The 14,489-nt window shown below is 32.9% G+C and overlaps 1 protein-coding gene across 1 annotated transcript; it reads right to left on the bottom strand.

The window, feature by feature from the left end:
• Nucleotides 1-905: 905 nt before the first annotated feature.
• On the bottom strand, nt 906-2,637 carry LOC130813445 (uncharacterized). Its single transcript, XM_057679277.1, has 7 exons — nt 2,416-2,637; nt 2,182-2,295; nt 1,971-2,063; nt 1,705-1,809; nt 1,318-1,602; nt 1,073-1,081; nt 906-1,013 (listed from the first exon to the last, which is right to left on the bottom strand). Exons 1-7 carry the CDS (start codon nt 2,635-2,637, stop codon nt 906-908), a joined length of 936 nt encoding a protein of 311 aa, XP_057535260.1.
• Between the last annotated feature and the right edge of the window lie 11,852 nt (nt 2,638-14,489).

Below are 14,489 nucleotides of genomic sequence, written 5' to 3'. Positions count from 1 at the left end.
TTCATCACCAATGATTTCTACAACAATCAATTTATTACAAACAAATCAACACGTTTATTTTATTTTACATTATATTTTTTCCCTTAATATGAAATTATGTAATACTTCCTTTGTTCTAATTTATATGCAATATTAACCTCTCCATGCAACTTAGTGTAACACTTTGATCATTAATATCTCTAATTATGTAAATATACACACTACAAAAAAACACGGAGTTTTTTGACAGGAAATATGATCGTTAAAGCGTCGAAAAATATATTTTCGACGGTTCAGGAAGCGTCCAAAAAGAGTGCGTTACAAATTTTTGACGCATTTGTTTCAACAATTATTTTTGTGGATAACAAAAGCGTTTTTCCACACCTTTTGCTGTGGGGAAAAAAATTTTGTGCCCAAAACAATAATGCAATTTTATGTTTTTAGACGCTTTAAAGCGTGAAGAAGAAAACCTTCTAGACGCTAATAAGAGTGGATAATGAAAATATTTTATATGCTTTATCATGTGGAAAATGCTTAATATTTTAGACGCTTTTATACGTCTAAAAGAGAATAAACCATGGATATCTAGATTATTGTTTTAGACATTTACATGCGTTGAAAATGTATGAACTTTTGACAACTTATCATCACCCCAATATATATTAGCCTTTTTCATAGTATATAAAATTCACAAAATATACATAATTACCAACAAACATCATACCAAATCATCATATCCACAAAAGTATTCGAATTCGATATGCATATACGCACATACATTCGTTGATGGAGCTTTGACCTTAATTTTTTTAGCTTGGTCAGAAAAGTCCAACCAAAAAAATACCTAATTTTAATATTCACATACACTCATACATTCGTCGATGTTAAAGAGTGCAAAATCTATAAAGCTAAAAATTTGTCAAAAGTTAAAGGCCTGCAAAATTGTTTTCATTATGTTGCAATTTCCACTTTAGCGTCAAGACCTTCGCAAAAGATGATTTCTTGGTCATAATATGAACATCAACAGCAAAAATCTGCAACAAATCAAACAAAATGCACAACATTAGCAAAACTAAAAGAATAAAGGATCTACTTCATCCAACTGCAAGCAAAATATAACATGAAAAAGCTCATAATTACACTTCTACCATAAGCACTAAAAAGTAATATGAAAAAGATTCGATGGATGATAAAAATAATAATGATTCTCACTTGTCCTTTGATTTTGTTGTAACTGATCTAAGAATGTAGATTAACGATCAAGTTGAGTGAGAATTTTTTCATTTTGAGCTCTTAGTTCTTCAACTTTTTCGTTTTTTTCAGAAGTTGGGAAGTAACCTCATCATTTCTTTTTTGTAGTTGGGAAATAACCTCATCATTTTTTCTCTCAACAAACAATAGGTAGGATTTAAGCCCCATAACATCACTTAAAGTACCACCACAATCACCCATCTTGCTCTTTTGTAATTGAGCTTCAATACCAAACACATGAGATCTAGTAACCCCATGACCATAACCAACAACATGCTGATTAGGTTTGTCTTCTTGATACATCATCTCATTAAAGACTTCTGTCTCAATCACCTCACGAGGTTGTTTCGAATCACGTAAATGTTCATCAACCTAAGTTTTAACAATGTCCTATAACAATACAAAATTATAAATGAAATATGCAATTATAGTTATTATAATTATAAATGCTTCCAATTTGATACTCTAATATACTATGAATTCTTGAGTGTATGTATCCTCTACATAACCACCACTCTTTGTAGTGTGAGTACGATTCCACATTTCTAACCCACTAGGTTCTCTTTGATTCAACTTAACCTATATAAAAGCAACGGATTATCACAAAGAAATAAACTTATCACATTTCTAACCCACTAGGTTCTCTTTGATTCCACATTTCTAACCGTCTAGGTTCTCTTGATACAAGCAAATGCAATTGTCTCATTATAAGCATTAACAATAATTGTAGTCATACTTACAAATTTAGTTTTCCGTTGAGCATAGCTTTTTGACCCTGTAGTATATACATGATTATGCATTTCTCGAGCTCTTTTTCCCAATGTTGATAATTTCTGTCAATATTAAATTATTAGTTTCTAACTTGTTAAGTATAAAACTTAAATTTATGTTAAATTTATCATAATACCTATGTACAAATACCTTAAACTTTTCTGAGTCCCATTAAGAAACCAAGCTAATCCACTGCTCTTTTATCACAATTTTAGGCATATTCTCAATAATCTTTTCCTTTGTTACATTAGGTTGATAATAGTCCCTTTGAAGCTCCCACATGTAATGCTTCCACTTCATATTTATATATGACAAATTTATCCTATGTATATGGTGAGAATCTCCTTTGTCAAATAAGCATATGGTGAGAATATTCATATCAAATTATAATAATAAAGAATATTTAATGCATACCCAAACTGTTTTAATGATCCTTTGCTTGTAATGATCGTTAACATGTTTCCAATTTTGTGCTCCAAGTGGACAAAAGGTTCCGTCTTTTGACAATTCAGACAGAAAATGAACAAGTACAAGTCCCCCCCTTCTAATTGGTTGATCATATTCATTAAAATGAATAATGATCCTTCTTCCTGATGGTAAGCACCAAACATGCTTAGAAACTGTAGTCCCCTCCATTATTCTTAATTTTAGAGGCTCATTCTCCGTTATCTTTCCTCAATCAAAAAAACAAGTAATAATAAATACACAATTTTTATCAAATATGCATATTATGATCATTCGAGTATGTATACCTTCTACTTAGACAACCTCATCTGGATCCACATCTATATTATCTTTCCAATGAACATTACCCCTTGGCTTCCACACTTGTTTTCTTCTCCCGGGAACCTTTTTCTCCATTTCTTTTGGATGCTCATCTTGCTCTTTGGGATCTTCATTTCCGTTACATGACTCTTTAACAACATCCTCTAATGTAGATTTATAGGTAGAAGGAGGATCATGATTCTTGGTTATTGTAGGTTTACAAGTTGTAGTCTTCAAGGTTCGAGACATAAAGCCTTTATCAAGAGGTAAAGCTTTGGCATCATGTTTCTTGGTAACTGTAGGTACCAAGCTAGTAGAGGGATCTTGTGCTGGAGTAACAATAGACTTTTTGGTTGAAAAGGTCCAAAATTAGCAATATGAGCTTGGTTTGCACTAGCCTCTTGTTTGATTTGAGCATAATTTTCAGCATTGATCTTCGTAGCTTTACTTCGAAAGGTCATGATTTCACGACGATGAAACCTTCAGTGACAACGAAAAGATGAGAATATATCATCATCACAAATAAAAAATAGACAACTCAAAATAATTGATTACATCAAACTTCAAACAAGTCCCTAGGCTTAGTTTCAACTACTTAATTCCAACCATTTTTTGATTTATCGTTAATATAAAAAACTTGTGTAACTTGACTAGAAATAACAAATGGCTCATCAGTTAAAAATCGGCCCGTGTGAATCAACTTTGAAAAGCTCACTCGAGTTCTAGAACCACTATATTCTATCTCAGTTACAGTGTCCACCAATCACAACAATAAACCACGACTTTATAGGATCCAAGGTAGTCAACTTCAAGTATATCTGTTAATCTTCCATAGTATTTATTTCCATCGGCTGCCACCATTACTCCACTATTTTGAGTTTTATGAGTTCTTTCACTAGCAAATGTATCAAACTTGAAACCATTGATCGTATAACCCTTCCTTCTTTTAGCATATGAACTTAGACCACAAGCCAATGCTATCAACAATCTTTTTTCGGGATCGGCCTCATCGATATTAGGTACCTAAGTAAAATATATTGTTTAAGTGGATGAATCAATAAAAAGTATAATCATTCACATTTAGTTGATAAAATTTGTTAATCGGTAACCTGTAACTAACCAATCTGGAAATTCCTATAACTTCCATTTAATCACCAAATCATTAGTAATAGTAGTTCTATCATTTTTCCTTTGCTTATGAGATAAGAATTCTTTGCGATTAATGAAAAGTAATATATGTGTTATGATAATTCAAAGTAGTTCAAATGGGTTCAATAATATAATACCTAAGTTAAGCACTTACCTTTCATATGGTTGAAGTAACTCCTGAAATTGGGTTAGTATATAACAATGTATTTGCATCTTGCTCTTATGGTTCAAATTAAGCACTTAACTAGATGCATTTTCATTATCATCATCATTGCGACGTGGTCGATTGAAGACTGTTTCTACTCCTTCTAAATATATTGAGCAAAAAGTAATTGTTTCCTCAAGAATATAACCCTCTGCAATAGATACTTCTGGTTGAGCTCTATTTCTCACAAATGTTTTAAGATGGGCTAAGTACCTTTCAAAAGATTATATTGTTATTAGTAAATATAATAAGTTTTAAGAAATGATTAAAGAGTGCAATGTCAAATTATGTATACCTTTCAATTGGATACATCCATCTGTATTGAACAGGTCCTCCGAGCTTTACCTCCTTAACAAGGTGAATTAACAAATGAACCATGATACTGAAAAATGGAGGAAGGAATTCAATCTCCATTCGACACAAGACTTCTATTATTTTGGATTATATAGCATCAAGGTAATTAGGATCGATTTCTTTGGCTCAAAGAGACTTAAAAAATGATGTTAGATCATCAACAAGATCAATAACTGTGGAGGCTTCAGATGATTTCAATGTTATTAGAAGGATATCTTGCATTAATATTTGGTTGTCAAGACTCTTAAGATTCATAAGCTTCTTGTTTTTCAAGTTCACACATCTTGAAAGATTTGACCCATATCCATCAGGAAATCTAATATTTGCCAAAACATGTAGAAATGACTCTTTACCTACCCCAGTCATACAATATGGGGCGAGTGGCATGATGAATTCATTGTCACTATGACGTTGAATTCATCTGAAGCCAAAAATATGGCTTCACGTTTCTATTTTCAAAAAAGATGCAAGCAAATTCATCATCTTTACTTTTTCCATCCATATTCATCAAAGTTCCAAGAAGATTATCACACATATCTTTCTCTATATGCATGACATCTAGGTTATGACGAAGAGTATTATGCTCCCAATAAGGAAGGTCAAAAAATATACTCCTCTTTGTCCAAAGAATCTTAGGATCATTAACATCATTATCAATTATAGACTGTCATTTTCGTCTTTTAAATGACTTTTAATTTTCCCATACTCATGCTCTAAAGTTTGTTGCTCTCTAAAAACGTTAGAGCCAGCCATAGGTGAAGGAGCACTACTATGTTCTTCAGTCCCATCAAACAAACTAGTTTGAAATCAAAAAGGATGATCCCTAGTAACCATTTACGATGTCCTATGTAACATATCTTATTTTCGACTCGTGTAGAGGGAGTTGAGTAATTACACTCAGAATAAACATAATAACCCTTAGTACTCCATGCTGATAACATGGCATAAGCTGGAAAATCGTTAATTGTCCACATTAAAGCTGCTTGAAGTTTGAAATTCACATTAGTGTACGAATCAAAATCATTGACACCTTTCCACAATAATTTCAACTCATGTATCAAAGGACGCATATACTGTCAATATTATTCCCTGGCCCTTCCTTGCCAGGAATGATCATCGACAAAATAAATGAAGATGGCTTCATACACGACTATGGAGGTAGGTTATAAGGAATTAAAATTATTAGCCATGTACTATAGGTTGTGTTCATTAGACGATAAGGATTGATACCATCACTAGCAAGACCAAGTCTAACACTACGAGCATCATTGGAAAACCCTGGATATCGGACATTGAATTCCTTCCATGCTTGTCCATTAGCCGGGTGTCTAAGAACTCCATTATCATGTCTACATTCATCATGCCATTCATGTCCTTAGATATCTTAGATGACATATACATCCTTCGTAATCTAGGAATCAAAGGAAAATATCTCATCACCTTTGCTGGAACCTTACCCTTATCTGTTTCACTCTTCCATCTTGAACAAGAAGATTTAGGGGAAGAATCCTTTCCAGCCATCTCACTTCAATATAATGTGCAATCATTAGGACACACATGGATCTTTTCATATCCCAAACCTAAATCCATGATCAATTTCTTGGCTTGGTAGTACGAGGAAGGAAAATTTTTTATTTGTGGAAAAGCATCAATTAAAAGCTCAATCAACATTGAGAATGATTTAGCTGGCCACTTGAACAAGCACTTAAGATGAAAAGGGTGCAAGATGAATGATAGCTTTGAAAAAGGAAGTACAACCTTCATAAAGAGGTTCATTAAAAGCTTCATAAAGCTTGCTAAATTTGACTTCTTCAAAAGAAGAGTTCACATCAGGTTGTTGTGTAAGAAATTCATTAGATTCATATTACAAATTAGGTTCCTCTATAGTCTCATTAGCTAACCCCTCATCATTTAGTTCACTACCAAACTCAGAAGCACCTAAAATATTTGACCCAAAAGCATCTCAAAGTAACCCCGATATATCATCTTGACCTAAGATTTCTGATTCATTGGAAGCTATAAATGGAATCCCTATTTGATTACACACATTCTCCGCAACAGTCATAGGTCTATGAAATATCCAATCCTTGTATTCTTTATAAAACCCTTTAAACAAAATGTGTCTTTCAACCTCCTCTAGTGATAATACTTTTTTCTATCAATTTCACACTTCTAACAAGGGCATCTAATGAAACCATTTTGTGCCCCTTTCTTTGCAAATTCCATAAAGTCACTAACTCCTTTTATATAAACTTTTGTATTTCTTGGTTTATTTATCCAACTCTTATCAATATATTGAGACATCCTATACATATTATATAATAATAAGATTAAAAAATTCCATATGCATACAACATGTAACAATAACTAGTTTATTTTTCGTCCTTTTCATTTACACCATACAATTAAAATGCTGCTATCATGCTGCAAAATTGAACATCGCGTGTTTAATTGGAAGACAAGACACTAAAAGGCAAATGGCTGATGACCAACAAAGGATTGTACACTAAGACTCCAACTAATATACAGGATATGATTTCATCAGTAATATCTCCCTAAAATAAAAATGCTTGCAATAGTGGATGAAATTCAAGAATTGAGAAATATATCACAATACAAGGAGACATGATTTCCTCAGCAATAACTGAAATTCTAGAAATTTACAGAGATTAAAAAAAAACAACATACTTAATTGATTTCATACAAACGGATTTGAAGCTGAACAATGCTACCGGCAGGGAACAATTGCTGTCGGTTTGGAAGCTCAATTCGTCCGAACTAATTTGGAGGAGAACAGATGATTTCGTGAGAGGATGAAGACGACAGAAAAGATGGTGAGAGGATGAAGAACAATGGCCGGAATAATGGAGGAGGATCGATGGTGAGGATGAGAGAGTCGCCGGAACTGGTTTCACTACTACATTAACGAGCAATGGCGACGCTCTATTGCGACGATTAGACTTAAACCGTAGTAATAGATACTCTATTGCGACAGTTAAGACCCTATTGCAACGGTTAGTATAAAACCATCGCAATAGACTACTTATTGCTATGGGACGGATACCTATTACTACGGTTGTGTATTAACCGTCGCAATAGACCTTCAATTGATGAAATTATATTAAGGAGGGCAGTGTTTGCCGGGAAATGAAAAATAAAAATTTCACTTACTTTCAACTTTCCCACCTTCACTTACTTTCTGATTCATACCATACATCCACTCTTACTTCTCAAAAAACCCAATTTTAGAAACTAAATTGTAATTTCCTCTAAAACTTAACTTAATTTCTCATTTACACATCAATTTAATTCTAATTCTTCTTTGCGAATTTCGATCTATTGTTGCTACTTCGACTTAGTTGTTTTGCGCGGCTGTTCGGAGGTGTTGCGCGGCGGGGGCTGCTGCGCGTTGGCTCCACTCAACTAGTGTCATTGGTCGACGCTTCTAGTGTTCGTTGGTTGCTGCAGGCTGCCGTAAGTGGTCGTTGTTGCTGCTGTTGGTCGTTGTTGCTGCTGCCGTTGAACGATTCTGTTGGGTCGTCGGACGATGCTGTTGCGTCGTGGGTAGCTACTGTTGGGTCGTGGGACGGTGCTGCCACTGTCATTGGTGATTGCTGCTCTGTTGTTCGCCGTCCTGGCTGTTGTTCGCTACTGCTGTTGAGTTGTTGCTATTTTTTGCTATTTGTTAATTAATTGTTGAGGTAATTTCATAATTCAAATCCCTGGTTAATCATAATCATAATTCTAATCTCTGGTTAATCATAATTGGTTGAGTGCTGCTATTATTTACTATTTTCTATTTGTTAATTAAATTGTTAATTATTTTTTATTTGACTTATTATTAGTAGTATAATCATAATTCAAATTCGCCTTTATATCCTGGTTGCAAAAAATTCTCTAGACTTGCGTTTACAATTCGCCTTTATATATACAAGTGTGATCATAAGTTGAGCAATGTTGCATTTTCTGCTTTGCTAGCATTCTTTAAGGAAGTTCTACCCGATGATTCTGTATTGCCAACATCGTTGAATGAGGCAAAAAAAGTGTTAAAAGTTCTAGGTTTAGATTATAAAAAAACGATGCATGCCCTAATGATTGCATGCTATATTGGGAAGAGCATGCAACTGCAACAAGTTGTCATGTTTGTGGGGCCTCAAGGTGGAAATCGAATGAAAATGATCACACTGAATATACCTCAGAAAAGGCACATAAAATTCCAGCAAAAATTCTAAGATACTTTCCACTTAAGAAAAGGTTGCAAAGGTTAAATATGTGTGCCGAAACTGCTAATTACATGAAATGGCATGCAAATGGTCGAGGAAAAGACGGACTTGGACTTTTGCAACATCCGGTGGACGGTGAAGCTTGGAAGAACTTTGACAAATTGTATCCAAAATTTGCTCAAGATCCTCGTAATGTGAGGCTTACATTAGCCACAGATGGGTTTAACCTATTTAATTCAATGAGCATTGTGCATAGTACATGGCCAGTAATTTTGGTCAACCATAACTTGCCTCCATGGTTGGCCACAAAGTCAGAGTTTCTAATTTTGTCATTACTTATTCCCGGCCCATTATCTCCTGGAAAAGATATTGATGCCTACTTGCAACCACTTATCAAAGATCTTAAGTATTTGTGGGAGTTTGGCCTAGAAACATATGATGCGTCAACAAATACAAGGTTTGACATGCAAGTAGCTTTGGTGTCTACTATTAGTGATTTTCCTGCTTATGCAATGGTATCTGGTTGGAGCACAAAAGGTAAAACAACTTGCCCATATTGTCATTATGAAATTTATTCAGTGTAGTTACCATATAGCCACAAGTATTGCTACATGTGTCATCGCAAATTTTTGGATACTGATCACCCGTGGCGTTTTAATAAAAGAAACTTCAATGGAAAAATTGATGAACGAATTGCACCCGTGCCTTTGACGGGAATTGACATTGAGGAATTGCTTTGTGATTTTCCAAATGATTATGGAAAAAAACAACCTAAGATGAAACAAGCAGAGGATGATCCTAATCCGTGGAGAAAGATATCCATACTTTTTAAGTTTCCTTATTGGAAACATTGTTCTAATCCCCATAATTTGGACGTCATGCACATAGAAAAGAATGTGTTTGATAATATTGTTGCGACATTGTTAGCCATTCCTGGGAAGACAAAAGATAATTTAGCTGCTCGTCGAGACCTAAAAGACCTCCGAGAAAAGAAAGGCCTACGTTGGGTTCCTGATGAGTTGGAGATTAAAGAGTTAGAAGATGGAACTGAAGAGGTTCCAACATCAAGGTTTTGGATGAATGCCAATGAAAGACGATTGTTTTGCCAAACCATAAAAAAATGCAAAGCTACCACAAGGTTATGCCTCAAACATTGCTCGTTGTGTGCAAGTAAATGAACGAAAAATCACAGGATACAAGAGCCATGATGCACATTTTATGATGCATTACTTGCTCCCAATTGCCGCAAGCATTACCTTAAATAAAGAAGTTGCAATGCCTTTGATAAGGCTTTCTAATTTTTTCAAGGGTATATGGAAAAAAAAATTAACCCTCAAGATGTTAATAAACTTCATATTGAGATAGTTGAAACTTTATGTGGAAGTATGTCCAAGTAAGTGCATGAAATTATTATTCGCTCATTTCTACTTTATTTTTTTATGTATGATAAAATGTTTACTAAGTAAAAATCAAATATATAGGAGAAGTATGTGGTACACGATGCTGGCAAAACATGGGCGTTGACCACTATGAATGCCATGTGGAAAGATTGGAAATGTAGGTGTAAGAGATTCTACTACTACAAATATAACACTTATGCTGAAAGATGGAATAAGCGTCCACCAATAATTCCAGATTACCAATTCGAACTACTTCTAAAGTATTGGGATGCCGAGGAAGTTAAAGTATGTATTCCTCTTCTTATATTTATTTTGTTTTAGTCTTCTTTCCTATAGATATATTTCACTGATTTCTTTTCTTTTCCATCCAATAGAATGAAAGTGAGAAGAATAAATCTAATCGACAAATGGCGGATGACTTTCACACTATGGGTCCTACATCCTATGCAACGTTGCGTGAAGAATTCGTAATTATTTTTTCTGTTTTTTATCTATTTATACGAAATAAACTTAACTAATGAAATTATTTTAAATAGAAACAACAAGATCCAAATAAGGAAGAACCTTCAAATGCAAAAGTCTACATCAATTCTCGAAAAAGAAAGCCAGGAAAGTCATACAACACAAGCTTCGATGTTGCAAACAAAAATATTGTATGTTCCCGTACATATTTGCCCTTATTATTTGTGTATGAAACCCATGATATCATGGCTCGAGTTTTACAGTGTATTGTTGACTTAATTTGCATACACTGGTGTTTTAAAATGTTAATAGGAGAAAATGAAAGCAATAGAGTCGTAAGAACATCAAGGTTAAAACTACAAAGATGCTTATAGTGAAGTGATAAAGAAACCAGGGCATAGTGGACGTGTGCGAATCTATGGAAAAGGTGTGACAAAAACTTCTCTGAGGAAAGTGAGCACTAACTCGAGCAACATATTTCCTCCTGAGTTCTTACAGAACATGCAATCGCAAGTTATGGATCAAGTACTTGAAGCTAATCCCCAACTACAGAAACTACTTGAAGCCAATCCCGAAGTCAGTATTGTGCTTCCAGATCTATCAAAAATAGGAAGTAATGATATAACTCCACCTACTGAGTCAAATGGACATTCTTCTGTTGGAGCGCACTCTAACAATCGATTTGTAAGTTTTTTTCTTCCCATTTTATTATGTTTTTTATTTTATCTTACCATTAAATTTAGTGAATCGTGTTGTTCATTTAGGCACTTGATGGAGCTAATGAAGAAGAGGAAGAAGAAGAAGAAGAAACCTAGGTAAAGCCACGGCTAGAAGTGTACGTGTTGTTCATTATTGGATGATGATAGTTGATGTTGAAGTCCTTTTGTAATGTTGCATGTATCAAAGCCACTAATTGAACTAATTAGAGTTGGTGCTTTATTTTGTATTAGAGTTGATGAATTATATCAAAGTTAATTATACATATGTAATTTATAGCTATAACAAGGCGTTGCAATAGAGAGTCATGACCAACGCAATAGACCTATTGGAACGTTTAAAACATGGGGTTGCAATAGGTTGCAATGACCGTCGCAATAGACTTATTGAAACGGTTTCAAAGTAACTGTCGCAATAGGTCTACAGCGACGGTGATAAGAAGCTATTGCTACGGTTATAGTGAGACCGTCGCAATAGATATCTCAACCGTTGCAGTAGACCTATACCTACGGCCACAAATGCGACGGGTATTGAACCGTCGCTATAGACCTATTGGAACGGTTTTTGAGCCTATTGCTATGGGTTTTTGGGGTAGTAATAGCTCATTAATGTAGTAGTGTTTGGAAGCTCAATTACTCCCGACTGCTTCAATTTCGCCAGCTGTTGAGAGTCGATGAAGAAGAAGAGAGAGTGGGGTTAGGGTTTAGAAAAAGCGGGATTTGGAATGAAGAAGGGGGATTTCGATGGTGAGGGTTTTGAAAAAGCAGGATGTTTTCAATTTTTATTACACCTATTTTTCTTTTTTTTTTTTCTTTTTTTTTTTTAAGTTTGTGACGCTTTTAATCAACTAATTTTCAGTTGTTTAAAACATTGAAAATTAAGCGTCTAAAGCCTCCGTTTTTTTAGCGGTTGCTCAAGTTTCTAAAATTAAGCGTCTAAAAACTCCATATTTTTTAGTACTGAAAAATTATACAAAATTTTATATTTGACAACTATATATGAAGACAAATTTAACAAAATTACGTTATAACTATATAATTTATTCTAAATTAGGGAGAACATTGTGTTGCATTTAATAAGAATAGAGGGAAGTAAATGACTGAAATTGATGTAAAAGGTTTGAAAATTATATGCAAGATAATTGCAATGACTATTAGTTCCTTTTTTTAACAAATCATATTCAACCAATTCATTTCTTTGTATTAATTGGATGAAACATGTCAGCAATCTTTATTCAAAAAAATAAAAATTAAATAGCAGGATTTTCAATTATAACATTTGTTATTTTTAAGTCTTTTGTTAAATTGTACACCCTCTTCTCTAATGTTATTCTCATTTGAAATATTTCACTTTAAGAGATAAATTTAATTAAGGTGTTTGAGAGATTTATTAAAGATATAATATGTTCATGTGAGATCTCATTAGATTTGTCTTAATGTATACTCTTTTATCTTGTATATTTTTTTTATTTTTTATGTTGCGTATTTAAAGATATTGAAACTCGAAAGTTGTATAAAAAGTAAATAAGAAAAACAAAAAAGAACGGATGGAGTATATGATACTTCCTCCCTTCTTTAAAGCTTGCTCTATTTCCCCACCGAGCACTATTCATCTGCAAAATTTGACTCTTAAATTGTCGTTAATCTATAAGTTAAAATATAGTCATATGAAATATTATTTAAATCGTATCGATCTAAAATAATGTAATTTGTAGTTTCCATAAGTTTTTAATAAACATAAAGAAATATTAACAATTAAAAACAAATAAAATTGTGCATTGAGGAAAGAGAAAAGTCGAATGGAGCAAGATTTAAAGAAGGGAGCTACTTTAATACTATTAATTGAGACACTTCAAATCTTCTTTTCTTGTTGTTTTTGCAGAACTTGATTCCTTTACTATATTTTCATCACAATAAAGTTCTATTAAATTTTACTACAAGAATCACAAATTAATTTTTATTAACATATATATATTTTTATTAGAGTAAGATATTTTTTCACTACTTGTATTTTAGGACTGTTAAAGGTTAAAAGAGCTTCACATTCAAACGAATAACCTAGTAAATTTTGACCATGATGATAAATTATTTATTTAATTTATTTTGGCAATTAGGGAGCATGCACAATCACAAACAAATTGAATATTGGCCCAATTTTATGGTAGTGCAACACTATCCCACTATAAAAATATGTGAATTAAATAGGAAAATCTTTTTGTAGGACCCGGGGCAGATACATGTCACTGATATCATTTGATATTATTTGAATTTGAAATGATATCATGTAATATAGCGTTTGGAAATGATTATTTAAGTTTAATTTATAGATTTCAATTATAATATTATAAATGAAGAATTTGAGAACGATATAGTTTAAATAGTTATTCTCAAATTTTCAACTTTAATTACTTTAAAAACAATGGTGAAATTTGATCTAAACTCAAATTTGAAAATTTTTAATTTGCCAAACAAATAATTTGAGTCAATTCCAAAGTTCCAAATAAAATCATTGTTTTCAAACATGACATAATTCAAGTGATTCACCTAGATCACTTAGTAAGCACGCCTTGTCTTCCTTAAAAGTGGGTAAGGTTTGAACTCTATCAGACGAGCGTCCCTCCATTTTTTTTAAAGATTTTAAAATTGGAAAATAAAGCTCAAACCTCTAATTAGTCTATTCTTTGTCTTCAATTTACGCTATTAAAGGTAATTTTTTTAATTTAATTCTTTGACATTATTAGTTTTTTTATTTATGTATCCGCTACTATGTGGGACGACATTAAACTAATAAATCCATATTTTTATAATTAATAGTAATTAAATTATATAATCCATATATAAAATGCGTTTTATAGTAAAATTGTGTCGTAAAACAATTTGTGAATGGAAAACCCAAACAACAATTGCTAAATAAACAAACTATGTACTATTATTCAAACGGTTCATCCTCACAAACTTTTTGTTGATTCAAATAGTTAAAAAGTTGGCTTAGCTAAGCATTTGTAATTCATGACGCCTACTTGCCAATTGTTTCTAGGAAAAATTAACCTGAATAATACGAACTTTCACTGATTTTCCAACAATAATACGAACTTTCAATTAACCATGAATAATACGAACTTTGATACATATTTCCCGGTGGCATACCAACTTACCTGTTACCGATAAACTTACACATTCTTTTTAAAATCTTTTTTTTTTTTTTTGCTGATGA

This window comes from Amaranthus tricolor, chromosome 5, assembly GCF_026212465.1.
Source record: "Amaranthus tricolor cultivar Red isolate AtriRed21 chromosome 5, ASM2621246v1, whole genome shotgun sequence".
NCBI classification, from domain to species: domain Eukaryota; kingdom Viridiplantae; phylum Streptophyta; class Magnoliopsida; order Caryophyllales; family Amaranthaceae; genus Amaranthus; species Amaranthus tricolor.
Note: the sequence above shows the minus strand (reverse complement) of the source record. Positions and strands in the feature narration are given on the sequence as shown.